This window comes from Lampris incognitus, chromosome 11 (assembly GCF_029633865.1).
Source record: "Lampris incognitus isolate fLamInc1 chromosome 11, fLamInc1.hap2, whole genome shotgun sequence".
Lineage (NCBI taxonomy): Eukaryota > Metazoa > Chordata > Actinopteri > Lampriformes > Lampridae > Lampris > Lampris incognitus.
The window spans coordinates 28,501,434-28,529,384 of NC_079221.1; the positions used below are offsets into that span (position 1 = coordinate 28,501,434).

General features: G+C 45.3%; 1 protein-coding gene across 1 annotated transcript in view; it reads left to right on the forward strand.

Annotated features, from left to right (window-relative positions):
• LOC130121296 (radixin) overlaps positions 1-27,951 on the forward strand; it is a 99,182-nt gene that overhangs the window by 67,370 nt on the left and 3,861 nt on the right. Inside the window, exons 4-14 of the mRNA XM_056290189.1 lie at positions 5,303-5,398; positions 6,334-6,456; positions 6,787-6,938; positions 9,018-9,101; positions 9,845-9,991; positions 11,259-11,355; positions 13,528-13,691; positions 15,082-15,212; positions 19,165-19,325; positions 20,568-20,660; positions 21,212-21,421. Of these exons, the coding sequence (XP_056146164.1) occupies positions 5,303-5,398; positions 6,334-6,456; positions 6,787-6,938; positions 9,018-9,101; positions 9,845-9,991; positions 11,259-11,355; positions 13,528-13,691; positions 15,082-15,212; positions 19,165-19,325; positions 20,568-20,660; positions 21,212-21,421 (1,458 nt within the window). The remainder of the gene's footprint in view (positions 1-5,302; positions 5,399-6,333; positions 6,457-6,786; positions 6,939-9,017; positions 9,102-9,844; positions 9,992-11,258; positions 11,356-13,527; positions 13,692-15,081; positions 15,213-19,164; positions 19,326-20,567; positions 20,661-21,211; positions 21,422-27,951) is intronic.

Sequence of the window (27,951 nt, forward strand, 5' to 3'; positions counted from 1 at the left end):
AGTATAGATGCAGGAGAAGTATGAGGAGATGTGCTCTGGTAACGCCCCGTACCACTTCCTTAGTATGAGTATTAGAGCATGGAAGACTGGTTATATAGACCCAGTATGACACACGTACTACTACTTTGGCCACAAACCAAACCCACACTCTGTTATGCTTTTGTTCTCTCTCTTGAACATGGATACACATTATTACCTTACAGACACGCTTTTGCTGTCATTCACTTCCCTTAGCTGTACACGTGCATGGTATATATAGTATACACAGTTTATATACTATATCCATCCTTTTCTTTCCCTCTCTTTCTTCTTTACATGCATACACTCACACACACACACACACACACACACACACACACACACACACACGGGGGTGATACACTGAGCCTGTCTGACTCATTACATCTGAATATCGTTGGCATGCTGTGCCCATGCATTGTCATAGCAACCAGCTGTCAGACACAGGATGATGTCCGTCTGCTGCACCCAGGCCTCCAAGTGAACTCCTGCTGTGTGTGTGTGTGTGTGTGTGTGTGTGTGTGTGTGTGTGTGTGTGTGTGTGTGTGTGTGTGTCCACATGAAGGTGAAAGAGAAAGATAGAGTGAGACCATGCCATGCAACTCCCCCAGTTTTGCAAGGACACACATCTTGCTGAACGATAAACCCAAAACAAATGTGAAGGGGGGAAACACAGAGTTTTTTCCTTCCTGCTCTGCCTGTTTTTATTCCTTTCATGCTCAGCTCTCATCAGCTGTTTTCAGTCTCCCATCTGATTTGAGGTATTATCAACTTCACTCTACAAAACCGATTCACATCAAAATATCACATTTTTTGATTATTACCCAAAACCTAGATTGTACCGATGGGATTTGAAGGCAAAAGATTGAAGCAGCTACCCTGAACACACCACAAGACCGTCTTGGACAGTAATCACAGGCTCGGCCCAGTTTTGCAAACCATTTATGAGGGGTAAATAGTGGCTAAAGTCAGCCTAAAAGGCCTTGTAGTGTTTGCCCAGCCTTAGTGGAACGGGAATCTATACTCTCTGTCAACTTTCAGCAGCTTTCCATGAACCCCAAAAAGTACATTGAGCTTCACTCCACAACAAGGTATTCTGATTCTGCTTTTCTTTTTTTTTTTTTGCACGCGGGGAAACTCTTGGACAAAGTTTTCGGTCCTAGTGTGTTTACTGTCACTTACATTGAGGAAGTCACATGCCTAGTGATCAACGGGGTGCTCTGTGATAATACATCACACCCCAAGCAGGCTCAGTTTGATCCTGGAAGCTCTTTCACTCAAAAAAGGTCTCAGCCTTAAATGAATGAAGAGAAGGGTCCATTGATATAGAGCTGTGCTGAGCTAAATATAGACCTGAAAGCTCAAACATACGCTGTCCTGTGTGAACTGATGGAGGGCTTTAGGGAGTCAGGAGCACATTTTAATCAAATAAGCTCATACAATACTGTTTGAAATCCAAGTGCCACAAATGTCATGCATGGATGGATGCTGCATGCAACTTCAGACACGTACGTGGACATGCTGTGCTACAGTACCGTGTATGTCTTTAAATAACACATTTTCCACTTTGTTTCTACCCCAAGTCTGAGCAGGCTGAACTGCTAAATGTGTGTATGAAGCACCGGCAGGTTCATAATATGCTAGCTGAATTTTGACTGTTGGTTTCTTTCATAAAAAGTCAATTAACCTTATGTTTCCTGTCTGAAATTGATGCTACAACTAGCAGTCAGCTACCATAGGTCGACTTTTTTTTTAAAAAACATTTTATTTTAAGTTTTTATTGCATTTCTTTAAGGAACATAAATACAAATGATAAAGTAAAAAGACCAAAATAGCTCTGACTATTAACTCTAAAACTTCTTAGACACACACACACACACACACAAAAAACTAAACAAAAGCATTATAAACTGTTACCATCCAGATCACAGATCTGTTGATATATTCATTTAAATACCTCATACCTCCCCTTCCTTGCACATTTAGAGGCTGGTCACACAAAAGTAGTGTGCTGTTTATCTTGGGAAAAAAAACCTATATATAAGTTTTAGACCAGAGCAGCGCATGTACATCACCCTCAGTAATCTTGTGTGATCATAGATAGATTGATGGCTTGATTGATGGCTTGATTGATTGATTGATTGATTTAAACTCCAGTAAGGGGTTAGGTCACTTGTATGCCAAATGCCATTGGTGTGTTAGGGCTGTGCAGTAGGGACCAATACAAGAATGCAGAATCCCAGAAATGTTTTCCCACTAAACTTGATGTTCAGATGAACTGATTCAACTTTCCTGGGAAATCTACACCTGGATTATTGAGCATGCATCGAGACAAGAAAGCAGATCTAGTTTTGGTGAAAGCACAAAGCCGCAAGCTGGTTGAACCTTGATTGAAGATTTTTAAACTGAGCTGAAGTATTTAGATTTTACACTGGTTTAGATTTTCATTGGCAACGTCAAGGATCTGCGGCCATGTTGGACTAACCCAGCTGAGTGAAGTTTGACTCTCATGTTTACACATTATATCTGATATGTGACAACAGGCTTGCTCATTACAATGCAGCGGATTGGTCAGTCTGACTACATGGCTTGATGTTACTGTAACATTAACTGTGATTGGGGACCTTACTGCCAGTGATGTTGTTCAGGTTAAAATACCTCTGCCTGGTGAAGCTGACTGCAGACTCTTCCACCCAAAACCCCACAGGAACAAGCTGCGGTATAATCACTGCAAAGGCTTGGAAGGGGAGATGAAAACTGCTCTCAGGCAGTACTTTCAGAGCAGACAGCAGAGACTGTGTCTATTTCTAATGTTTATCACTTGGCAGACTAGTTACACGCATTAGAAAGCCACATAATGACCCCATAAGTATTCAGTTGTCAAACTATCTTTCATTATCTCCACATCCTCTGCCACTCTCTCTCATTCTGCATTCTGTCCTTGTTATTATTCTCCATCTTGTCCTCTGGACATACCCAAATTCTTTATTCACATTCCCAGCTTAGCATTTGAAATCTGCATGCCGAGGTTTCAGCATCCGCATAGCTGTCCCTGCATACCGCATTCCCAGATCAACTGGGGGCACACGTGTGTGTGTGTGTGTTCATTATAAAGCAGTGAGTCTCTTTTTATTGACTTTGTAAATCACATTAGAGCCAAATGTTTGGGCGAGTGTACACAATGCCTTAGGGACAGTCTCTCTCTCTCTCTCTCTCTCTCTCTCTCTCTCTCTCTCTCTCTCTCTCTCTCTCTCTCTCTCTCTCTCTCTCTCTCTCTCTCTCTCTCTCTCTCTCTCTGCAGGGCTCCAGACTGCAACCGATCGGTCATATTTTATGACCTTTTTTTTTCCCAGGGTGATTTTTTTTTTCAAAGGTAGCACTAATGCAACTGCACAATTAATGGATGTTTGAAAATAATCTTGTTTTTCGCTGTCTGATTGAAACTGCTCTGGTCTGATTAAGCCTTACGAACATCTACAGTAAATCCAGTCACTGTAAAATTGGTATTGAGGCAACTATGGACAACTCCTGCAGGCTATACTGCTCCTCATCCGAGTTGTTATAGCAATGTGTTCATGCATGCTCAATAATCCAGATAAGAAAATCAAAGAAAGTTGAATCAGTTCATCTGGATACAACGTTTATTGACAGATACGTTTCATCACTCATCTAAGTGACATCTTCAGTCTCAGCTGACTGCAGGTATCCCCACCCTTAAAAACAATACAGTGGCATAACCACCCAAACCAACCATCAGTTTCATATGCAAATAGGCGTGACCATTAAATACAGTTACAATAGGATTTGGGAATGTTTGCAATCACAGCATTGTAAGATGGGGACAGATGTACTCTTAGGCCCCCCCTTCGGTTCAGGGATGGTTGTTGCCTCTTCACATAGATGGCCTCTTTAACTCCCTGTTCAAACCAGTGTTCCTTCCTATTAAGGATGTGCACATCCTCATCTTTGAAAGAGTGGCCAGTGGCCTGTAGATGGGTGTAGACTGAAGAGTCCTGGCCTGACGAGGTAGCTCTCCTGTGTTGTGCCTCTTGGCCAGTGTCTGTTTGGTTTATGTGAATGTGTCAGTCATTGTAAGGACAAAATCAATGAATCAAAAGAAAATTAATCCACTCACAATATTCAGTGCAAATGAAAAACCCTAATCTGTTCACGCGTGGATACATGTGCAAATTTAGTGTATGAATGAACATCTGTTCTGCCTGAATGAATGAGAAGTAAAGTACATAAATGACCTTACCCGCCTACCTCTCTGTCCCTCCAACAGTCCAACATCATTGATTCAAGCTGGCAACTTCAAGTGCATTTTGATTTGTGGTTTGTTGTTCACTACAACAAATGAGGATATATGGCGACTGCTGTCAGCATTGGCGCAAATACTGAATGGACTTGGTGGTGAACAGCTTTTGCAGATTCCTGTGGTGTAATTTTGAACATTGACCACAGAAAAAGGGGTCGCTCGACAATTTTGTTCAGTGTTGAACACGTCCAGAGTTTCAGTATGTGGCTGGAATGGTCAGAAATTGTTCTGTTTTGGGCGTCCGGGTACTGTAGTGGTCTATTCCATTGCATACCAACACAGGGATCACCGGTTCAAATCTCTTTGTTACCTCCGGCTTGGTCGGGTGTCCCTACAGACACAATTGGCCGTGTTTGTGGGTGAGACGCTGGATGTGGGTATGTGTCCTGATTGCTGCACTAGTGCCTCCTCTGATCGGTCAGGTCACCTGTTCGGGGGGGAACTGGGGGAAATAGCATGATCCTCCCATGCGGTATGTCCCCCTGGTGAAACACCTCATTGTCAGGTGAGAAGAAGTGGCTGGTGACTCCACATATATTGGAGGAGGCATGTGGTATTCTGCAGCCCTCCCCGGATCGGCAGAGGGGATGGAGCAGCGACCAGGACGGCTCAGAGAGTGAGGCAATTGGCCAAGGGCAATTAGGGAGAAAATGGGGGAAACCCCCTGCCAAAAAAAGATTGTTCCGTTTTGTTCAGTTTGATTCACACATCATTGCCATGTTTGAGAGAATCCAACCACTACAGAGAAGACATAGTCCACCAAATGTTAGTCAGCATTTCCACTTCTGTCAAGCCAAGTTTGTTTTCACAACTGCTGAGACACGAATATTAACCTTGAGGTTTTAAAGACCAGCCGTCCTCCATTGGTTCCTCTATCTAACAAGTGCAATGTGAAAACACCGATGGTTGGAGCCTGAGGGCCAGTTTGAACAGGTGCTGTGTTAACACATGATTTTCCTGTTTCAGGTGGTGAAGACGGTGGGTTTGAGGGAGGTGTGGTTCTTCGGCCTACAGTATACAGACAGTAAAGGCTACGTCACATGGCTCAAGCTCAACAAGAAGGTTAGACATCCCAAAAGAGTTTAAATGTCACACCTAAAAGTAGATTGACAAATAGCCTGCCCCATATGCCACAGGAAAAAAAATGTTATTTGGATTGTAGGATCAAGCATTAACTATATGAAACTATGTGAAATCACAAGGCGGGTGATTTCATGATGAAGATGATATTATTATCATCAGTAGCACTAGTTGTAGGAAATTATGGAAGAAAAAAGGCATGCATGCGGTTTGTAATTATAATAAACGTATGAATAAATCTTTATTAAATAATTAGTTTTAAGCTTTTCACTGGTTGTCACTGGGATTTTCCATTCTGAAATCAGAAGATTAAAGATGTGATGTGCAATTTTTATCTTTGTGTAGACTTCTCTCATTCAGTAACAACAGAAAACCAAAGTAGACATGCAACCTACTTTCTCCTCAAACAAGCAAGACAAGCAAATTCAAATGGAAATCCAGCACGTTTGCAAACATCTGGTATTTTTGAACACCTTCAGTAGCCGTCAGTCTACTGTGATCACTGCATAGTTATAGTTCACTGAGGAGTCGGTGTTAGCCAGGTCTTTGGGGGCAGGGTATCAAACATGAATCTTCAAACAACAACAAAAGCACTAATTTGACCTGGCTCATATTTTTAATGTTAAATCTGTGGCAATGGAGGCCCTTGAGTTATTTACATTGTTTCAATCAGTGCCATTCGGCACAACCTGCAGGTATTTACTGGTTATAATATGCTTCAGGAAGCAGAAATTTTACACATTGTGCCTTTAAAGGCTTTGCTCAACAGCATGTTATTATTACATCACACACACACTCTCTCTCTCTTACACACACACACACACACACACACACAGCTCTCTTACACACACACACACACACACAGAGTGCCCCTCTTACCTCAGCAGTGGCTAGTGTGTCTGTCTGCCTCTGTCCAGGTGACCCAGCAGGATGTGAAGAAGGAGAATCCACTACAATTCAAGTTCAGAGCCAAGTTTTTTCCCGAGGACGTCTCTGAGGAACTCATCCAGGAGATCACACAGAAGCTCTTCTTCCTGCAGGTAAACACAAATAACAAATGTACACAGACAAGCACGCACGCACGCACACACACACATACACACACACAGAGCATTAATTCACCAAGGGAAGGTTGACTTGGCATGACTCAGCACCACCTTGCTGAATCACACCTTGGAGATCCACTGATAGGGATAAAATGTCAGTGCATCTCCCAGGTTGTTGAAGGGCAACCCGGGTGTTTTCCATTTAATATTTCATTTTAGATTCTTATTTGCTGAGATTCAAACCCACAACCCACTGTTTACAAGGTCACTCACCTAACTGAAAGGTTTCCTTTGTGTGTGTGTGTGTATAACTTCCCCCTTCAGGTGAAGGAGGCCATCTTGAATGATGAGAACTACTGCCCTCCAGAGACTGCTGTGTTGCTGGCATCCTATGCTGTCCAGGCCAAATACGCAGACTACAACAAAGAAAGCCACAAGCCTGGATACCTGGCCTCAGACAGACTATTGCCACAGAGGTACAGACATACACACTCACACATATTTGCTCATGCAGACATACATACTCACAGAGATGGACTGACATGCATATATATTCTGCTCCTCATTTGTTGAGCACTTTTTCCCAGAAAAAAATATGCTATATATATAGTAGGCATGACAGGCAGGAAGTGGAGACCCCAGGAAAGCCTGGAGCTTGCAGAGTCTCGGCTGAGACGTGCGGGTAGGTGTCGAGGAGGAAAGGACCAGCAGAATGGTAGGCATGCGACAGCAGGGAGCATGGACAAGGTGGGAGGGTGCATGGGAGAGGAAGATATCCTGGGCAGATATCTAGCAGGCAGAACTGCAGCGGATCAAGTTCATGGTACAAGCTGTGTATGATGTTCTGCCTAGCCCAGCAAATCTCCCATCTCTGGGGCAAGATTGATTCTCCATCATGTCCTCTGTGGCCTGGAAAAAGTTCACTCAAGCACATCCTCAGCAGCTGCCCATCAGCCTTGGGGGAGGGCCGTTACCGCTGGCGACATGACCAGGTGCTGAAGACAGTTGCAGAGGGCATCTCCAAAGCTGTGGCCAACAACAAGCAAGCCTGTGGACAGAGAAACATTGCCTTTGTCAGGGCTGGTGAGCAGCCTCAGTCACAGCCCAGATCAGCCGCCGGTCTCCTCACCTCTATGTCTGACTGAGAGCTGTGAGTTGACCTGGGGGGGCAGCTTAGTTTCCCAGACCACATTACGACAACTTTGTTGAGGCCAGACATAGTGCAATCATTAGCCTCTTCAAAACAGGTGCTCCTTGTAGAGCTGACGGTTCCCTGGGAGGACCAGATGGAGGAGGCAAATAAGCGGAAGCGGTCCAAGTACCAGGAGCTAGTTGATCAGTGCCGGAGGAGAGGCTGGAAGGCACATTGTGAGCCCATTGAAGTGGGGTGTAGAGGCTTTACTGGCTGCTCACTGTGCAAGGTCTACACTCTACTTGGCATCACTGGTGCTGCAAAAAGGAAAGCCATCAAGTCTTCCATGGAGGCTGCAGAGAGGGCCTCCAGGTGGCTTTGGATCAGGAGTGATCTGTGGGCCAATGCTGCTGGGACACAAGCCAGGGCCTGATCAATCCTGGCGGGGTCACCTGAGAGAGGGTGTATGATGTTGAAAGACCCGAAACACTCGCGGACCTCAGGAAACCACTGATGATGTGTCCCAGTTCATCCTAGGATATATCTTCAAATATTCTGAAAAAAAGCGCTCTCTCTCTCTCTCTCTCTCTCTCTCTCTCTCTCTATATATATATATATATATATATATATATATATAAAAAAAATCCAGTGAGTCAAGCAAGTATATATAATATAGATAAATATATAGACGTAGGAGAAAACTTAATACACAGCAGTACAAGCTTGTTTCGTGCATCACGCACTCATCAGCTGCTAATGATGCATTCATCAGCTGCTGATCATTAGCAGCTGATGAGTGCACGATGCATGAAACAAGCTTGTACTGCTATGTATTAAAAGTTTTTTTTTCCTACACACACACACACACACACACACACATATATATATATATATATATATATAGACACACACACAATATACAATTGAGTAGATAGACACAAAAACAGTACATATGCTCATAGGTACATAAAAACACACTGATGGGGTGACAGATTCATACGCACACCCCTACATGTATGCACATGCAAAGGTATATGCACACAGCCACACAAACACAAAGGCACACGGACAAACACAGGCACATTCGTGAGCTTGACAGAATAACCACATGCATTTATGTACACAAACTGTTCGAGTGTGCAATTAATGTGTTAAGTTGCATACTTAACTTGGGTCAAGTATGTAAAATACAGGAAAAATGCAGGCAAATACATAGTAGATGTGGCTTTAATCATTTAGGTACACATTGATATGAAAAAAATTTGCTTTCGCTAGCTATCGCTCTTTATGTACCATCTCACATGTACACTCACTCTGATGCTGCATTCAAATACCCCCAATTTGTATTTGATATGTAAATATATTCATGTCTGTGTGTGTGTGTGTGTGTGTGTGTGTGTGTGTGTGTGTGTGTCTCCCACAGAGTGCTGGAGCAGCACAAGCTGACTAAGGAACAGTGGGAGGACAGAATACAGACATGGCACGAAGAACACAGAGGCATGCTGAGGTGTGTGTGTGTGTGTGTGTGTGTGTGTGTGTGTGTGTGTGTGCGTGCGTGCTGGGGGGGGGGCATTGCTTGAACTTCTGTGTGGCTTTGTGTATTTGTGTGTTTCTATTTTGTAGACTCTGTTTTTCTATGTGTATCTGTGAACATGTCAGCCTTAACATGAGATGGTTAAAATGTCCTGTTATAAGAAACAAGACAAAAAAGACATGAAGGTAATAATGGATCTCTTCTCGTGAACCGTTTTTACTAAAAGTTAAAATCTAGAGAAAAGGATGTGTATATATACATATGCAGTATGATATAGAAATGAAAATAATGGTTTTTAGCTTTGCACTCTTCAGTGGAGCTTGAATCTGTTTATCCTGAATACATCATCACAGTTTTGTGATTATGCTAGCATGTTTGTGTATTTATATGTGCATGTTGTTGTTGTCAGAAACACTTGTAGAATCTGAATGTTACGATTGTGACTCATGGTTATCCAAAGGAGTTGACTCAAGTGCAACTGGACTTGGTATATATCCATGAAGACGTTTCGCCTCTCATCCAAAAGGCTTCCTCAGTTTGTGCCTTCCTGACTAGACCAAGCTAGTCTAGCTTGGTCTTGGATGAGAGGCGAAACGTCTTCACGGATATATACCAAGTCCAGTTGCACTTGATTCAACTCCTTTGGATATGATTGTGACCTTTATTTTTTTATTTGTGTGTATCTCTTATGAACGTGTGTGTGTGTGTGTTTCCAGAGAGGACTCTATGATGGAATACCTGAAGATTGCACAGGACCTGGAGATGTATGGAGTCAACTACTTTGAAATTAAAAACAAGAAGGGCACTGAGCTCTGGCTGGGAGTCGATGCCCTGGGACTCAATATATACGAACATGAAGACAAGTAAGGAGACCCGCACACACTAAAGAAAGTGTTCACAAAGACAAGCACACATGCGAGTACACACACACACACACACACACACACACACACACACACACACACACACACACACACAAACATTCACACACAAAGGGCAGCACATACATACAAACATGCCAATATGACCTTATAGGTTACTAATGTACAGTATTACACTAGTGTCATATATCCAAATGTGTATCTTCAGTATTAAGCCTTTATATGGCCTGTGCTTTACAATATACTCATTTTGTCCTAAAGAATGTTCTGCAGTAGATATGCAGGATAGATGTAGGATGAATTCACGCAGGGAGGGGCGTGCATGATGGCTACCCCTGCACTGTAGCTACTATGAATGTACAGTAGATGTGGGATAGGTGAGGACAGCCGAGTTCTGTAATGGCCGACCCCGTATGCAGCGCCACTACAGGCTAGAAAGCTGATTTAAGGGTGGTTACTATAATAGCTAACAATGAAGTTTAAATTTGGCGTGGATGATAGAAAAGGGGTGGCATGGACTCATTTTGGTAGCGTGTTTGAACAGCTGGGTTACGGCATCGGTTTGACAACAGAGCCCTCTTGTGGTCGTGGATAGTACTGTTGCGAAAAACTGCTGCACGTCCAGACACTCCCCCGGAATACTTTACAACACCTTCCCTACCTTCCCTTACATAGACCGACTCCTGTATGGAACAACTCCATTCAATAATCAACAGATGATTATTGGTCATTGTTTTTATTAGTTTGCAATACTGGGCTATTGCCATAACATGTCATCAGCCTGCAAGGTGTGATACTTGTCGTGACTGGTCAGATCAAAATAAAGAAAATATGAATTAGAAGAAGCAATGAATGCCCTGTGCATTGCTCCTGAATTCAGAATGTCTTCAAAAATTCAAATTTAAAAAGAAATCAGGCTCTTCACATTTTTAAAGATGCCGTAGTGGTAGGAAGGGACCAGCATAGAGTGAACACCCACACGGCCTACATATTTGTTTGTTAATTGAGGAAAAACGTAATAAACCCCTTTAACAAGGCTCATTTGGTGGCGTCGTTGGTGTCATTGAAGTAAACCTATATGTGCTCTCATGGATGTGTAAAAACACACACACACAAACTAACATTGGATATTAGCAAGCATTTTTGACCTTGTATCACACTTTGTGGGTTTTTTTTATTTTGATTATTGTTATATTAATAATTTTTGTTGCGCTGACTGAAGAAAATTTTATCTGACCCTCTGTAACAGGTTAACACCAAAGATTGGCTTCCCGTGGAGTGAAATCAGAAACATCTCCTTCAACGACAAAAAGTTTGTCATCAAGCCAATCGACAAGAAGGCTCCAGTAAGTCTGAGGCTCTCGGCCCTGACGGGCTCTGCTGAGCACCTCCTATGGAGCATCGCTAACAGGTTTAGAGACGGGTCCAATGTCTGTGATTAAAGACAGTCAAATCATTATGTAATCAAGTGTAATAAGTTCATTTGTTTCTTTAGCAGCAAACTTTTTTCCAAGGCTGCCTTTTCCAGCAAAACGTTGTCCAACATGAACGTTAGAAACTGACTTTCTGAAGATAAGGTTTGCGATATAGACTATTAGAATAAGAAAATGTCCTACTTTTCTTTTTTTTTACCAATGACACTGATTATTTTAAAGATAGGAAGCCTGCACCAACCTTTTCCATAAAATTTCTTCTACTTTTTATAGCTGGGAGGAGGAATAACATCCAACATTTCAACTTGTTAGACCTTCATCAGCATCTATATGTACTTAATTTTTTCTTCACCTTAAATCGGTTTTGTGGGGCGTCCTGATGGCGTGGCGGTCTATTCTGTTGCCTACTAACATGGGCGTCGCCGGTTCGAATCCCCGTGTTACCGCCGGCTTGGTCGGGCATCCCTACAGACACAATCACTTCTGTGCATAACTAGTCCAGTGACTTCTGGTTTCTAGTGTAGCGCTCATACCAGTTTCCTGTTTGTTGGCGTGTGACAATGGCACATTTTTCGCAATGCCTGTGAGCTTTACCTTAGATAAATGTCAACGACATGCACAGAATTGTCGACAAACCTTCACCTGCACCTACAGGCAAATGGGCGAACTGCAAAGCTTCAAGTTGAACATATCAAGTTACGTCCACAATTATGGCAGACATCGCGAAAAATATGCCATTGTCAATAACACAGGCCAACAAACAGGAAACTGGAAGTCAGTGGACTACAGTTATGCACAGAGCTGATTGGCCGTGTCTGCGGGTGGGAAGCCGGATGTGGGTATGTGTCCTGGTCGCTGCACTAGTGCCTCCTCTGGTCGGTCAGGGTGCCTGTTCAGGGGGGAGGGGGAACTTGGGGGAATAGCGTGATCCTCCCACGCGCTATGTCTCCCTGGTGAAACTCCTCACTGTCAGGTGAAAAGAAGCGGCTGGCGACTCCCCATGTATCGGATGAGGCATGTGGTAGTCTGCAGAAGGGGTGGAGCAGTGACCGGGGCAGCTCGGAAGAGTGGGGTAATTGGCCAGATACAATTGGGGAGGAAAAGGGGAAAAATCCCCCAAAAAAATCGGTTTTGCGTATGTCAGATAGTTTACCATCCAACACAAATAATTTCTACTATTTTTGAAAAAAAAAAGAATAGCTGAAAAAATGTTTGTGTGTTGATTTGTGGTGATGCTGACATTATGTTCCATTTTAAAACTGGTTGGTTTACCTACTATATGAAATGGATGTCATCATTTGTACATATTGCGGTCTCTTGATAACCATAACAAAGCAAAGACCTGCAGCTGCTGCTGTGACTACTATATGTGTGTGCGTGCATGTGTGTGTGTGTTCGTGTCAGTGTCTGAGTGTGTTGGTCTGTTTTGGAGGAGACAGTCAGCTTGATCAGGCATACTTGGCAGATGAAGAGGGGGGTTAGGGTTAAGGTTAGACCCATGATAAAACTGCCCTGGGTAGGTTTATTAATTAGTTAAGCTTTGCCCAACCACTTAAGTCACACATTAACCAGGCAGGGTTGCTGTCAGCTAAACAGGCCACGGAGTTTAGAGGAGCACGGACCAGCGGCAGGTTCGATGCCGCATTCTGCTGCCTTGGGTCCTAACGTCGTACCTCACAGTCATATAACTCTGACAGCGGTGAAGACTTTGTTGTGTTGAGAAAGCCACATCATGCAACAAGTCACATGGCAGACATACTAGTGCATTATGGGAAGACACGTGACAGCTTTTGTGATGGAAAATCATCCTGCAATCTGCCCCAATCTCTGCTGCATCATCTCTTTGTATATGTACTATTGTATGCATCCCCTCTGGATCAGTCTCCAAAAATCAGACACTTTTTTGACTCGCCAAACTTCTGACCTGGCCAGAGGGTGTGCCAGACCTGTTCTCCCACAAAGATGAGCGTGATCATCCTCGTCAGATCGGTCTCAGTCGCAAAGCTAGTGATAAGTGGATTTGTTCTAATGCTGCCCTCTCCGTCCCGTCTCCGCTCTGTCCTACTCCCCTGCTCTTACCTCCAGGATTTTGTGTTCTACGCCCCCCGGTTGCGCATCAACAAGCGCATTCTGGCCCTGTGTATGGGGAACCACGAGCTGTACATGAGGAGGAGGAAGCCAGACACCATCGAGGTGCAGCAGATGAAGGCTCAGGCTCGGGAGGAGAAGCACCACAAGCAGATGGAGAGGTACAGCGGGCAATGCACAGTATAATACACACACAGTACTGTTTCATGCGGATGTACACACACACACACACAGAGTACTACAGTACTGCCCAGTAGTCACAACACATCCCCTAAAGTTCCATTCCCTCTTTAGCGCTACATAGTGTGGGGCTCGAACACCAACACTATCAGTCATAGGTTTAATTCTTACTGTCCACATTTTAAACATGCCAGCTCATGTTGCACTATAAAACTGTTTTAGACTAAATAGTTTATGTTGTGCGAAGTGATTGCAAGCAACCACAGCGTACCTCTGGTCTTAGGGCAGATTGTGCAATACATCATTGTAACCCCAAGGGGGCGCCATCGATTTGAAATACAGCTCCTCATCGCTCAAGGATCCTGTGTTAATCTCGGGCCTGTAACAGAACTCCCTCTCTGGTGTTGTCAGCTGATGCTTGTCCAGTAGTTATAGTACCTCGAAACGCACCCCACTCAGAAATCAGGGAAAAATATGCAAACCACTGCCCACATTTGCCGCTGCCGAACGATCAACAAGATTCAAGGTCCTTTATTATTACATCTCATTATACAAGAACAAGGGAGTAAAATTCTTGTGTTTCGGCTCCTCAACCATGCAGCAACAACAGCAATAAAATAACAACAGAACAAAAAAGCAGTAATAATAAATAGTGTGTGGTGTATGTAAGGTGCTGTGTGTGTGTGTGTGTGTGTAAGTAAACTGATGGGAGTATCCATCCATCCATTATCCAAGCCGCTTATCCCAGTCGGGGTCGTGGGGATGCTGCAGCCCATCCCAGCAGTCACTGTGCGGCAGGCAGGGAGACACCCTGGACAAGCCACCAGTATTCAGTTGAAAAATCACACCAAGTCTTGGGAGTCCAGTGCAGTGTAAATTAATGATCCACATCCATATAATCCAACACCCAACAAATGACCAGTAAATACTGTTTGCAGGTTTAATGCAATAGACTGCCTCATCCACATCTCACAGTAGGCCTGTTTCACACTGGCTTTAAGTGCCGACAAGCGCATTTCCTGTGCGTTGCACAACTTGGAAATAAAAAAATAAACTTTTATACAGTTGTCTTGACATTTTCAGATCTCTTGAGTGAATGTATTTGCAACATCTTTTAAAATCATAATTTAAAAAAAACTGCAACACCTTCTCGGACCATTGGTGGGCTGCAGACCACACCTTGGAAATTTTGCTATCTTTGTACCGTGCATTTGTTGGATGTTCGTTTGGGTTGTTTTACATTTGGTGCTTGAGTTTTTTTGTTTTTGTCTTGAATATCGTTATATATCTGGAAAGTCAAAATAGTACACATAAATGGCAGCTAGATGGTACCTAGCAAATAACCCTTCCTTTTTATTATCATTTTGGCAGAGCACAGCTAGAAAATGAGAAGAAGAAGAGGGAACATGCAGAGAAGGAGAAGGAGCGAATAGAAAGAGAGAAGGACGAACTGATCGAGAGGCTGAGACAGATTGAGGAGCAGACACACAAGGCTCAAAAAGGTATGATTTCACACAAGGTGCACATTCACAGGAATGTCAGATACTTGTGCTCTTTGTTTTTGTCCTTTTTTTTTTTTGATATTCATTTCCCCTTTTTTCTCCCCAATTGTATCCGGAAAATTACCCCACTCTTCCGAGCCGTCCCGGCCGTTGCTCCACCCCCTCTGCCGATCCAGGGAGGGCTGCAGACTACCACATCTCCTCCGATACATGTGGAGTCGCCAGCCGCTTCTTTTCACCTGAAAGTGAGGAGCTTTGCCAGGGGGATGTAGCACGTGGGAGGATCACGCTACTCCCCCCAGTTCCCCCTCCCCCCAAACAGGCGCCCCGACCGACCAGAGGAGGCACTAGTGCAGCGACCAGGACACACACAACCACATCCTGCTTCCCACCCACAGACATAGCCAATCGTGTCTGCAGGACGCCTGAACATGCTGGCAGTAACACAGGGATTTGAACCGGCGATCCCCGTGTTGGTAGGCAATGGAATAGACCGCTAAGCTAACCGGACACCCCTGTGCTCTTTGCCTTTACCAAGGCAAATTCACGCTTCGCCCTTTAACACCAAATCTGTCAAGAAATAACTAGCATGGGGCGTCCGGGTGGCTTGGCGGTCTATTCCATTGCCTGCCAACACGGGGATCGCCAGTTTGAATCCCCATGTTACCTCCAGCTTGGTTAGACGTTCCTACAGACACAATTGGCCATGTCTGTGGGTGGGAAGCCGGACGTGGGTACTACACTAGCACCTCCTCTGGTCGGTCAGGGCGCCTGTTCTGGGGGGAGGGGGAACTGGGGGAATAGCGTGATCCTCCCACGCGCTACGTCCCTCTGGTGAAACTCCTCACTGTCAGGTGAAAAGAAGCGGCTGGTGACTCCACATGTATTGGAGGAAACGTGGTAGTCTGCAGCCCTTCCCGGATTGGCAGAGGGGGTGGAGCAGCGACCAGGACGGCTCGGAAGAGTGGGGTAATTGGCCAGATGCAAAAAGGAACAACTAGCATTTGTGCTTTACGTTCTATCGTCTCAAAATTAGCAGGACACTATCCAACCTGGCAAAAAATTTCAACCAATCTATCTATCAATCAGTCAGTCAAGTCTTGTCCCAAAGGAAAATTGGAATATTTCAAATTGGAAGTCCAGTCAAATTGGGCAACAATGTTTGATGGTGTCCACAACTTTTTTTTGGTTTTTTTGTGAAGCACTTTGCAACATTGTTTTAGAAAGGTGCTATACATATAAAATTATTATTATTATTATTATTATTAACATAGTGCACAAAGTTGAAGAAAAGCATCCAACACATTTTTTCAGTCAAACATACGTCCAGTTTCTGTTGAGTGAGCAAGTGTATAATAACAATCACACTCGCACACTCACTCGCTTCATATCATACACTCAGTCTTTTTTCCAGTTGGTCAATTCTCTCATTCTGCTTCTCTCATCACTCACTCAGTTACATACATTTCCTTCTCTTTCATTCATTTGACCAGTGATTAGTTTCTGTCTTTCTCTCACTCTATCGTTCTCTCACTCACATTGTCATCTGTTGGCTTTATCTGTTATTATACACTGCCCGTTTAAAGCCGAATGCGATGTGAATTTGCCTTCCGGGGTCTTGGTTCCCCCCAAGAAATACTTTTCTTTATTTATTATTTGGTTTGCGGTTCTGTGTTTGGTTGATAGGTTGCAGTGTCACTAGGTTACAGGTCACCAAGCTGCAAAAGAACTCACTCACACACATCTCACAATTATTAGTGCATGTATACAACAAGCACGCGCAGGCTTGGAAAGACAAAGCCGGTTGTAGCTGACACACTTATACACTTACCTACCTGTCAAGGTTCACGACTGAAGACTTGCCAATCAGCTACAGGCTACACCTGGTTCTCATTAATGGAAACAGGTTTTCTAGGCCTCGCTGAATGGGGATTTGCATAAACAGCACCCAACAACTTCTTGTGAGAGCAAGGTCATCAGAAATTCAGTCTCTAATAAAACAGTGTAAACTGCCACTGACACCGCATAGGGATAACAAACATACAAAAAAAGCATTCCCTTTTGATATTGGTTTGAAACCAGAAAGTGCTTGCTTTTGCATGTTAGTCGCTGGCATGCTTTGCATAAAGCAGAGAGAGAGGAATAGCCACGGGCGCTAACAGGGGCAAGCAGATTCGGGCCTCTGCTGCTGCCACATCAGTAAAGGCAGCAAAGACAGTGAACCGGTCATTGTCGGAGGACGAAGACACTTTCAAAGGATTTGGGAGAAATAATGTTGCCTTCATCTGTGGCTCTGACTTGGGGTGTGGAGACGCCTAGGGAAGGGGAGTTGTGCAACCGCGACTTTTGGGAAGTGGAAAATATTGATTTGTAATATGCAAACTTATTCAAAGGTTTCTGAACTTGATATTAAAAGGTGCCATCTTTCATTTATTGTCTATTTTTTTGTCCCCCTTTTTGTCCCCAATTGTATCCGGCCCATTACCCCACTCTTCCGAGCCATCCTGGTCGCTGCCCCACCCCTTCTGCCGATCCGGGGAGGGCTGCAGACTACCACATGCCTCCTCCGATATATGTGGAGTCGCCAGTCGCTTCTTTTCACCTGACAGTGTGGAGTTTCACCAGAGGGACGTAGCGCGTGGGAGGATCACGCCGTTCCCAGTCCCCCCTCCCCCTGAACAGGTGCCCCGACCGACCAGAGGAGGCGCTAGTGCAGCGACTAGGACACATACCCACATCCGGTTTCCCACCTGCAGACACAGCCAATTGTGTCTGTAGGGACACCCGACCAAGCCGGAGGTAACACGGGGATTCGAACCGGAGATCCACATATTGGTAGGCAATGGAATAGACCACTAAGCCAGCCAGACGCCCCATCTATTGTCTATTTTGGATGGCTGACATTTTATGGCTCTTGGAGGGCAGGGGGACATCCTTGACAGGTCTGCCTCTTACTTGAAGGCAATTTTTATTAAATCTTCGACCAACCTACCATGCACGTCTTAAGGATGGGAGGGCAAACTGCAGCATGCCCATTCAAACCTCTAGAGACCATGCAAACTCCACGCAGAAGTCACGTCAGGTCAAGTCATATTTATTTGCATAGCCAGAAGTCACAGTAAGGGTCTCAAGCTCTCTTTACATTTACACCAGAAGAAACAGGTCGATACAGTAGAGAGCAGTAGATGTCACCCTCTACACCGAGACCTTCGATTCAGAGGAGGAAAAAACTCCACAGGAAATATATTTTCAGGAAGAAAAAAAAATTGGAGACACCTCAGGAAGATTGAAAGGAGGGATCCTGCTTCTAAGATACATAGGAGCCCGCTAGGGAAAGTAGACCATGGGGCAGCAGATTTAGACATGAAGCACATGACAGTATCAGAATTTCATCCCAATACAATACAAATGATAAACTACAATATTGAATTATTGCCCTTCTCAGCAGGCAGACCTGGGCACATCATGCATAGAGACAGAGAGACTTCAGAGTGAGGATGATGTGTAACCACATCTGTCACATCTGTGTGATGAAGCCATCATGAACAAAAGACAAAACAAAAGGCAGAGGGGAGGTCTCGAGGACCAAGTTAAAGGATGGGATCAAACACAGGACCCTTTCACTGTGAGACATCACAACCCAGTCAAATAGCCCTGATTTGCCAAAGTATTTTGTTCTTCTGAGAGGTTTCGAGTTACTAGGCTAAATGGAAGTTGCAGACAGTCTTTGCATGTTGTGCCCCATGCTGAGCAAATTACATAGGCAGATATGCTAGTTAGGGTGTTACAATAAGAATGAAAATACGATAAAAAGAAAAAAAGGAGGTGGACATTGGCTGACAGGAGAAAGGAGATCCAAAGGCAGGCTGTTCCGAAGTTTAGTTAGAGACTACTCCTCTCTAATCCACGAACAATCCTGTGTGTGTGTGTGTGTGTGCGTGCGTGCGTGCAGAGCTGGAGGAGCAGACCCGCAGAGCCCTGGAGTTGGACCAGGAGAGGAAGAGAGCGAAGGAGGAGGCAGAGAGGCTGGAGAGGGAGCGACAGACAGCAGAGGAGGCCAAGGCAGCCTTGGCACAGCAGGCAGCAGACCAGATGAAAAACCAGGAACAACTGGTATTTACATATAGTCTAGCATGTCACAGCTGTGACGGAGTACACCGGGAGTCAGTTGATATCTACTGTACCTGTATTTTACACTGTACAATATAATCTGGCATTTTTCACGACGCGTGGGCGTAAGCGCTGGTAGAAATCACTCTTACCCGCTGGCCCACAGATGAATGTCAGACCCTTTGCAATGATTATGTTTGTATGAAAACCCTTGACGCCCAATGGAAAGTATTCACGGTGCTCGACATCATGAATCCCTTGCCTGGCACTGACAGAACTTACCCTTTAAGAATTGCCAGTAGAATTTTTCACAGGACAGCTCAATGAACGGCATGCTAATCCTGTTTTCCAAAAAGCCAAAACTTAAATCCACTGTAAAGCTATTTTTATAAAGCCTGCAATGGCCTCATATTTATTGTAAGACACCGTCATCTTAATGCTTCAATCACAGGTAAATAAGAGCAAATACTGGCCTGACCCCGAACTTCAAATGTTTGTCATTAACAGTACAGCAGGGTTTTGTTTTTGTTTTGTTTTTTGGAATGTTCCCCCCTTTCTTGCCCCAATTGTATCCGGCCAATTACCCCACTCTTCCGAGCTCCCCTGGTCGCTGCTCTGACCCCTCTGCCAATCCGGGGAGGGCTACAGACTACCACATGCCTCCTCCGATACATGTGGAGTCGCCAGCTGCTTCTTTTCACCTGACAGTGAGGAGTTTCACCAGGGGGACGTAGCGCATGGGAGGATCATGCTATTTCCCCCAGTTCCCCCTCCCCCCTGACCAACCAGAGGAGACGCTAGTGCGGCGACCAGCACACATACCCACATCCGGCTTCCCATCCACAGACATGGCCAATTGTGTCTGTCGGGACGCCCGACCAAGCTGGAGGTAACACGGGGATTCAAACTGGAGATCCCTGTGTTGGTAGGCAACGGAATAGACCACCACGCCACCCGGATGCCCTAGTGCAAGAGTTTTTAATGTACAGTATTTGTTTATTTTGGTGCTTGGCAGTCTTTCTGTGATTTGGAAGATCGAAACATGGCACAAGTTTTGAGCAACGTACACACTTTCATAGCCTCTTGCTTCCCTTACCAAAGTCAAGTGGGCTAAAATTGCCAAGAGCGTCATGTTATTATCGTAGCATCATGGATTTTATGAAAAAAACAAAGATGTTTTGTTTCTTTGTATCAGAAACCCATAAGTGTGACACAGTTGTGTGTGCGTGCGTGTGTGTGCACCAGGCTGCTGAACTAGCAGAGTTTACTGCCAAAATTGCTCTGCTTGAGGAGGCCAAGAGGAAAAAGGAGGATGAAGCCACAGAATGGCAGCACAAGGTAACCACCTGCTACCAGCAAAGACCATGTTTGTGTTTGTCTGCATGTTTGTGTGCAGTTTGAGTGTGTGTCAGAGAGCTCATTATAGTGAGTACTAAAGTTTTATATGAATCTAACAATGGCAATTTAACATGAGACTGAAAACTTTTAAGTAAAGCTTTTAATTTGAGCCCTTTTTGAGCCATGTCAATGCAATGACTTGGAGAAGTGTGTGTGTGTGTGTGTGCGCGCGCAAGTGCAGCATCTGCTTATATTATTTTATGTGTGGGGGGTTTTATGTCTGTGTGTATTACTTTGTTTGCCTTTCATGTGTGTGTGTGCTTGTATTCTCTACATGTACACCTGTGCGTCCCTGTAAATGTGTCTCCCGTTTTGTGTGTCTCTACAAGCTTACATTTCTGCCTCTTTATGCGTTTGCATCCACACATTTGTACCTCGGCATGTCTGTGATCATTTTGTCATCATCACACGTTTCTCCATGTAACCATCTAACCTCTCTCTCTCTCTCCATGCCTTTCCACGCATTTGTAAACCTCCACCCTACTTTCCAGGCCCTGTCGGCTCAAGAAGACCTGGAGAAGACCAAGGAGGAGTTGAAGTCGGCGATAACCACCCCGCCGGCGCCGGAGCACGACGAGCAGGATGAAACCAATGCCGAGGCCAGCGCCGAGCTGCTCAGCGACGGCGTCACGAGCCACCGCAGCGAGGAGGAACGCGTCACCGAGGCCCAGAAGAACGAACGAGTCAAGAAACAACTACAGGTAGAGAGATGACGAAATCGTCAGTATAGATGTGCACAATGCACGTCATTATCATTATTATGAGGATGAATGCCACAGCACAACATACTCAAAAATTAAACATATTTCAAACATACACAGATAGGTTGTATATTTTTACGTTTGTATTAGTTGAGGGGCGGCACGGTGGCGCAGTGGTTAGTGCGGTCACCTCAGAGCAAGAAGGTCCTGGGTTTGTGCTCCGGGGTAGTCCAACCTTGGGGGTTGTTCCGGGTCGTCCTGTGTGGAGTTTGCATGTTCTGCCCATGTCTGCATGGGTTTCCTCCCATAGTCCAAAGACATGTAGGTCAGGTGAATCGGACATACTAAATTGGCCCCAGGTGTGAATGTGTGTGTGTTGGCCTGTGATGGACTGGCAGCCTGTACAGGGTGTCTCCCCGCCTGCTGCCCAATGACTGCTGGGTTAGGCTCTAACATCCCTGTGACCCTAAGAGCAGGATAAGTGGCTTGGATAACGGATAGATGGATGTATTAGTTGAGGCGGCACGGTGGCGCAGTGGTTAGCATGGTCGCCTCACAGCAAGGTCCTGGGCTCAAACCCTGGGGTTGTCCAACCTTGGGGGTGATCCCAGGACCCAGGTCCTTTCTGTTTGAACTTTGCATGTTCTCCCTGTGTCTGCGTGGGTTTCCTATGGGTGCTCCGGTTTCTTCCCACAGTCCAAAGACATGTAGGTCAGGTGAATCGGCCGTACTAAATTTTCCCTAGGTGTGTATGTGTGTGCCCTGTGATGGACTTGCAGCCTGTCCAGGGTGTCTCCCTGCCTGCCGCCCAATGACTGGTAGGATAGGCTTTAGCATCCTGTGACCCGAATTCAGATAAGTGGCTTGGATAATGGATGGATGGATGGATTAGTTTAGGAAAGCACAAATGCAAAGTTGTTTTTTTTCCCAACAAACAAACAAAGAAGAAAAAAAAGCCTCAGGTAGGGATTAAAGAACTGGTTTAGGAGTTTTACAACACACAGGATATTTGAATATTATACACGTTCGTAAATACACTTACATGAGCATATACATTTCACATTTGTGGTTTCTGTGTAAAACAAACGGGTAGAAGACTGATGGATTAACGTACCGATACTGATATCACAGCCTTGAGTATCTGCCAATACTGTTTCCCCCCACTCTTAAACCACAACCTTTGTTTAACCTAGCCATCTATAAAACATCATGCTAAAACTGTGCAAACAAATATCCTACTCCCCTAAAGAAATACATAGCACACATGACTCAGTTATGCAATAGTGCTGCTGCTTTTTGTTTTGTTCAAATCTTTTCACACATTAGTTTATCAGCATTTTGATTGTCAGCAGTCAATAGTGCCCAACATTCAAAATGAAATTTAAAGTGCAACTTTGTGTAACAAAGGAATTATTACAATTCCAATGTAAAATAAAATACTGGCTATAACTCAACACTCAATGAATGTAGCCTACACCTTAATAGCGTAGCAAAAAATAAGTTGCATGTAGACCATAACTTAAATAACTATAACTTGACATAAAAAATAATAGCATCCAGTATGAAATGTACAGTGGAACACAGTATGATAAACATGGCATCTAAAGGCACTCACAACTCTAGGCTTTTCCATCTGATATCATGCTAGCTGCATTGGGAAAAAAAAATCTAAGGTAGAAAAACAGCGCAAGTTCTAAAGTTTCTTTCACATGTAACCTCTAGGATTGAACTGTGTGTAAAACACCTGAATAAAAGTAACTAAACATTAGAGTACAATTCAAGTATGAAAAAAAATCATTGAATGTAAGCTAAAATAGTTGGCTCAAGTTTTCCCTTAATGTGCTAAGGCATAGCAGTAGCTGCATGGCCTTTAAAAACCACTGGCATCTTTTTTACAGTCCTGTGACTTAAGGGCAGATTCTTCTTTAGAAAGATTAGCATTTCAGCCTGCTCCTCCTTTCATCAATAATAATGGAGGCTGAGCTGAAGAGCCTCTCGCTCTCCACACTTGTTGAAGGTGCACAGAGAAATTTAGTTGCCGTGATCGCCAGGGAGGGCAGTCTAGGTTGGTTGACTTTCCAGTACAGCAGTGGATTGTCCGAACGCTGAAGAGTTGGCTCGCTGAGGTAGGTCTGCACTTGAATGTAGGCACTTGTTGTGGGTGTCTCAGGATCAGGTTCTGCTGTGCTTTCCTCCAGGATCTCGTCAAAAACGCTTCCAAGTTTGCTCTTGCCTGCAGCCTCCACCTGTGGAGTCTTCTTTGCTGGCTCTGAGGCTGCTGATTCAGACGAGGTCCCCTCTGCTGGGTCTGATGCTGATGCGGTCCTCCTCAATCATTCTTCCATCTTCCTTACCTCTGCCATTAATGCATCTTTTGCACATCTTGAGGTTTCTGCATTTGTTAAGAACCTGGAACGATAAAAACACGTATAGCTTTAATATCAAGTGATTACTCCCATTCTGAAGAATGATGCTCAATATGAAATGCGGTCGTGCTAAAATAAAAATTCCACCCAGTCTCTCTCTCACACACACACACTATTAAATACAGTGAACAGAAACCCCACATACCTGTTTTTATGTCTTGGATCCAGTACCGTTGCAACCGAGTATAATGGCTCAGATTCCACGTCTCTGAAACGTCTGTTCACAGCTTCAAGGAGGGTGCCTCGCTTTCTCGGCTGAGAACTTGTTTCAGGACACTGATGATGGGGATAACATCAGATGCAGATGAGGAGCTCACCTCCCTTTTCAACTTCTCAAAGGGGGCAAGAGCTGCGACGGTCTTTTCCAGTAACCCCCACTGCGTTGCAGTCAATGTGGCTGGCAAGTCGTACTCCGCTGAATAGGCACACAGGGCCCGTTTCTGTGCAATGAAACTCGATCATGTAATACAAACTATTCCACCTCGTTCATGTAATGATCTGTGCCCTCTGGCTATGTTAACTTATAACATTAATGAAGCAAGGACGACTTCTCTCGTGCTGGGTGTTTATTCACCGACCGGATTCCGACTGACGTTGTTACGTACATCACGTGACTTTGTTGTGGCGCTACGGAAAGCCGTAAGGGACATTAGCAAATCAAATATTACTAGCAAATATTACATCTCCCTTTTTCTGAAAAGTGCTGCTTTCTCTGCAGAGATACAGACCACGTTGAGCACGTTTATAAACGAATACAATCTTCATAAGAAAGAATATGAAAATGGAACTCTTATATAACTGGACTGCAACAAAGTAGTGTAAAACATTTCCTTCCCTGTCTAAATGTGACACCGTAATAACATTTCATCTTTTTTTTTTTTTTTTTTTTTTTACATTCATAAGTCAAGGATTTGTCTTGGTTTGACCGTGCGACCTGACCTCGTGGTGTAACCAGGCTGTGTGTCTGGTTGTCGCTGATTGTTCGTGTCTGGAGGTTCAGCATGCTCTTGCTGATGGGCTTGTGTGTTGTTGTTAGCGCTGGTAACAGTCTGCTGTGAAGTGTGTGTGTGTGTAGTGTGAGTGTTCACTCTGCTTTGTCGCAGGTGTTGACGGTTGCGTTGGTAGATCTGACCTTCTTTGGTTTGGATGTGGTAGCTCCTGTCTGTGTTCGCTGGTCTTTCCACAGTTGCAGGTCTCCAGGATCCATCCTCCTGCCGGAAGCGGATTGGTGTGCCTGCGGGCAGGTGGGGCAGAGGTTTGGCTGTTCGGTTGTAGTATGCCTGCTGGCGCTGTTGACATACCTCTCTCCTTTTGTGAACATCCTCCTGACTGGCGATCTGTGGCTGCAGGTGTTTTGCTGTTGATGGGAGAATGGACCGCAGCCTCCGACTCATCAGTAGCTGTGCCGGTGATTTCAGGTTGTCCACCGGTGTGTTGCGATACTCCAGTAAGCTCATGTAGGGGTCTTTGTTCTCAGCTTTGGCTTTGTCCAGGATGCGTTTGGCCGTCTGGACAGTCTTCTCGGAGAGGCCGTTGCTCTGTGGGTAGTGGGGGCTTGTGGTGGTGTGTGAGAAACCCCATGTCTGTGAGAAGTTGCGGAACTCACCAGAGCTGTAGCACGGACCGTTGTCGCTGATGATAGTCTCGGGGATTCCGTGTCGAGCCATTGCTGCTTTCAGCTTCATGATGACGGCAGATGAGGTGCAGCTGTAAAGTCTTTCTAGCTCGAAGAATCTGGAGTAGTAGTCCACAGTGACTATGAAGTCCTGTGAGTTCCATGTGAATAGGTCTGTGCCTATCACTTGCCACGGCCGCTCGGGTATGGCGTGTGACCTCATTGGTTCCTTTGCATTTGCGCTGCGCCGTTCTTGGCATATGCTGCAGTCTGCTACCGCATCCTCGATCTGTTTCCCCATGCCAGGCCAGAACAGTAAGTCTCTTGCTCGGCATTTGCTTTTTTCCACGCCAAGGTGGCTGGCATGGATGCGCTGTATCATGTCCTTGCGAAGCTTTTGGGGGACAATGATTCTCTCACCTTTGAACAGGATACCGTCCATTTCTGAGATTTCTGCTCTGTGGTTCCAGTATTCCTGGATGCTGGGCGGGCACTTTTTCTTTGTGTCTGGCCAGCCAGTGAGTGTGGCTCGTCTGAGTGCGGTGAGCTGTGGATCTTGCGCTGTTTCCTGCTTGATTTCTGTGAGTCTTGTGTCGCTCACAGGGATGTTGCTGAGGACTGTGTGCACTTGGGCCTCCATCCCTTCCTGTAGGTCACTGTCGTGGTGTTCTATTGACTTGCGTGACAGTGTGTCGGCCACCGGTATGTCCTTACCGGGGCGGTGGATGATTTGGATGTCGTATTTTTGGAGCGCCAGGATCATCCGTTGCAGCCGGGGTGGTGCTGCTGCCAGTGGCTTTTTTAGTATTGCCTCCAGAGGCTTGTGGTCTGACTCCACAATCACTTTTCGTCCATACATGTACTCGTGGAACCTCTTGCAGCCGAAGACCACAGCGTAGAGCTCCTTCTCTATCTGTGCGTAGTTTTCTTCAGTGCTGTTGAGTGACTTGGACGCATAGGCAATTGGTTTGCCATCTTGGAGCATGACAGCCCCAAGGCCACTTTTGGATGCATCCACTTGGAGTCGCAGCTCTTTCTGCGGGTCGAAATATGAGAGTACTGGACCTGGGTGCTGTGTAATGAGATTCTTCATCTCTTGGAACGCCTTGTCGTGGACTGCATCCCACACAAACTCACTGTCCTGTTTCAGAAGCTGTCTGAGGGGTGAGTTTATCTGTGAGAGGTGTGGAGCAAATCTGGCGAGGTAGTTGATCATGCCGAGGACTGTCTCCAGCTCTGCTTTGTTCTGTGGGGGTTGCATGTCCTTGACCGCCTTCACCTTGTGTGGGTCTGGTTTGATGCCTTCGTGTGAGAGCGTGTGGCCGAAGTAGCTTACCTCGGACACGCATATGTGACACTTGTCGGGGTTGAGCCTCACCCCTCGCTCCCTTGTGCGCTTCAGCATCGCTCTGAGACGCTGGTCATGTTCCTCTTTAGTCTTGCCGAACACTAGTATGTCGTCCACTATGGCCGTCACACCGTCCAATCCTTCATATGTTTCATCCACGCGTCTCTGGAACTCGTCTTGAGCGGACACGATTCCGAATGGCAGTCTGAGGAAACGATACCTGCCAAACACTGTGTTAAATGTCGTCAACATTGAGGATTCAGTGCTCAGTTTGATGGCCCAATAGCCTGACCGCGCGTCTAACACGCTAAAGTACTCAGCTCCAGCAAGCTTTGTGGTGGCGTCCTCCAGCGTGGGGAGGGGGTAGTGAGGTCGTTGTATCACTTTGTTAAGAGCTCTGGGGTCTAAACACACTCTAAGTTTGCCTGTCTTTGGCTTCTCAACAATGACGAGTGCGTTCACCCATTCTGTGGGTTCTGTTACCTTACAGATTATGCCGCCTTTCTCCATGCTGTCAAGCTCGTCCCTCAGTTTGCTGCGTAGGGCGATGGGGATTCTGCGTGGCGGGCAGACGACCGGCGTTGCATCTGGTGTGACGCGGAAGGTGCACTCGCCTGGGAACTCTCCTATTCCTTGGAAAACATCTGCATACTCATCCATTATGCTCTGTGATGTGACATTGTTTTCCTCGCTCACAGCCATCACTATTTTTACCAAGTTTAGGTCACGGCATGTTTTCATTGCCATGACTGGTGGGGCGTTTGTGTCAATGACGTAAAAGTCCAGCATAATTGCATTGTCTCTGTACTTACATTTGAGTTTGCATGTGCCTTTCACGCTCAGCGCGCCTCCTCCATATTCAGTGAGTCTGTGTATTGCTGGTTTCAGTGTCACATTTTTGAACAGCGCCTGGAACAGGTTGGTGGGAATAGTATTGGCCTGTGCCCCAGTGTCTAGTTTAAACTTTACCTTCTGTGGAGGTGTGCCAATTCCAACCTCTACGTAAGCCTGCTCGTTGCTTTTTCCGTTGTTCTCTATTGAGATGCAGTCTATGTACAGCTCTGTCTGTTCTCCCACAGCGGTGCTCTCCACTGTAATGTTGTCGAAGTACAGTTCTTCCTGCTCTCTGTCAGTGGTGTAC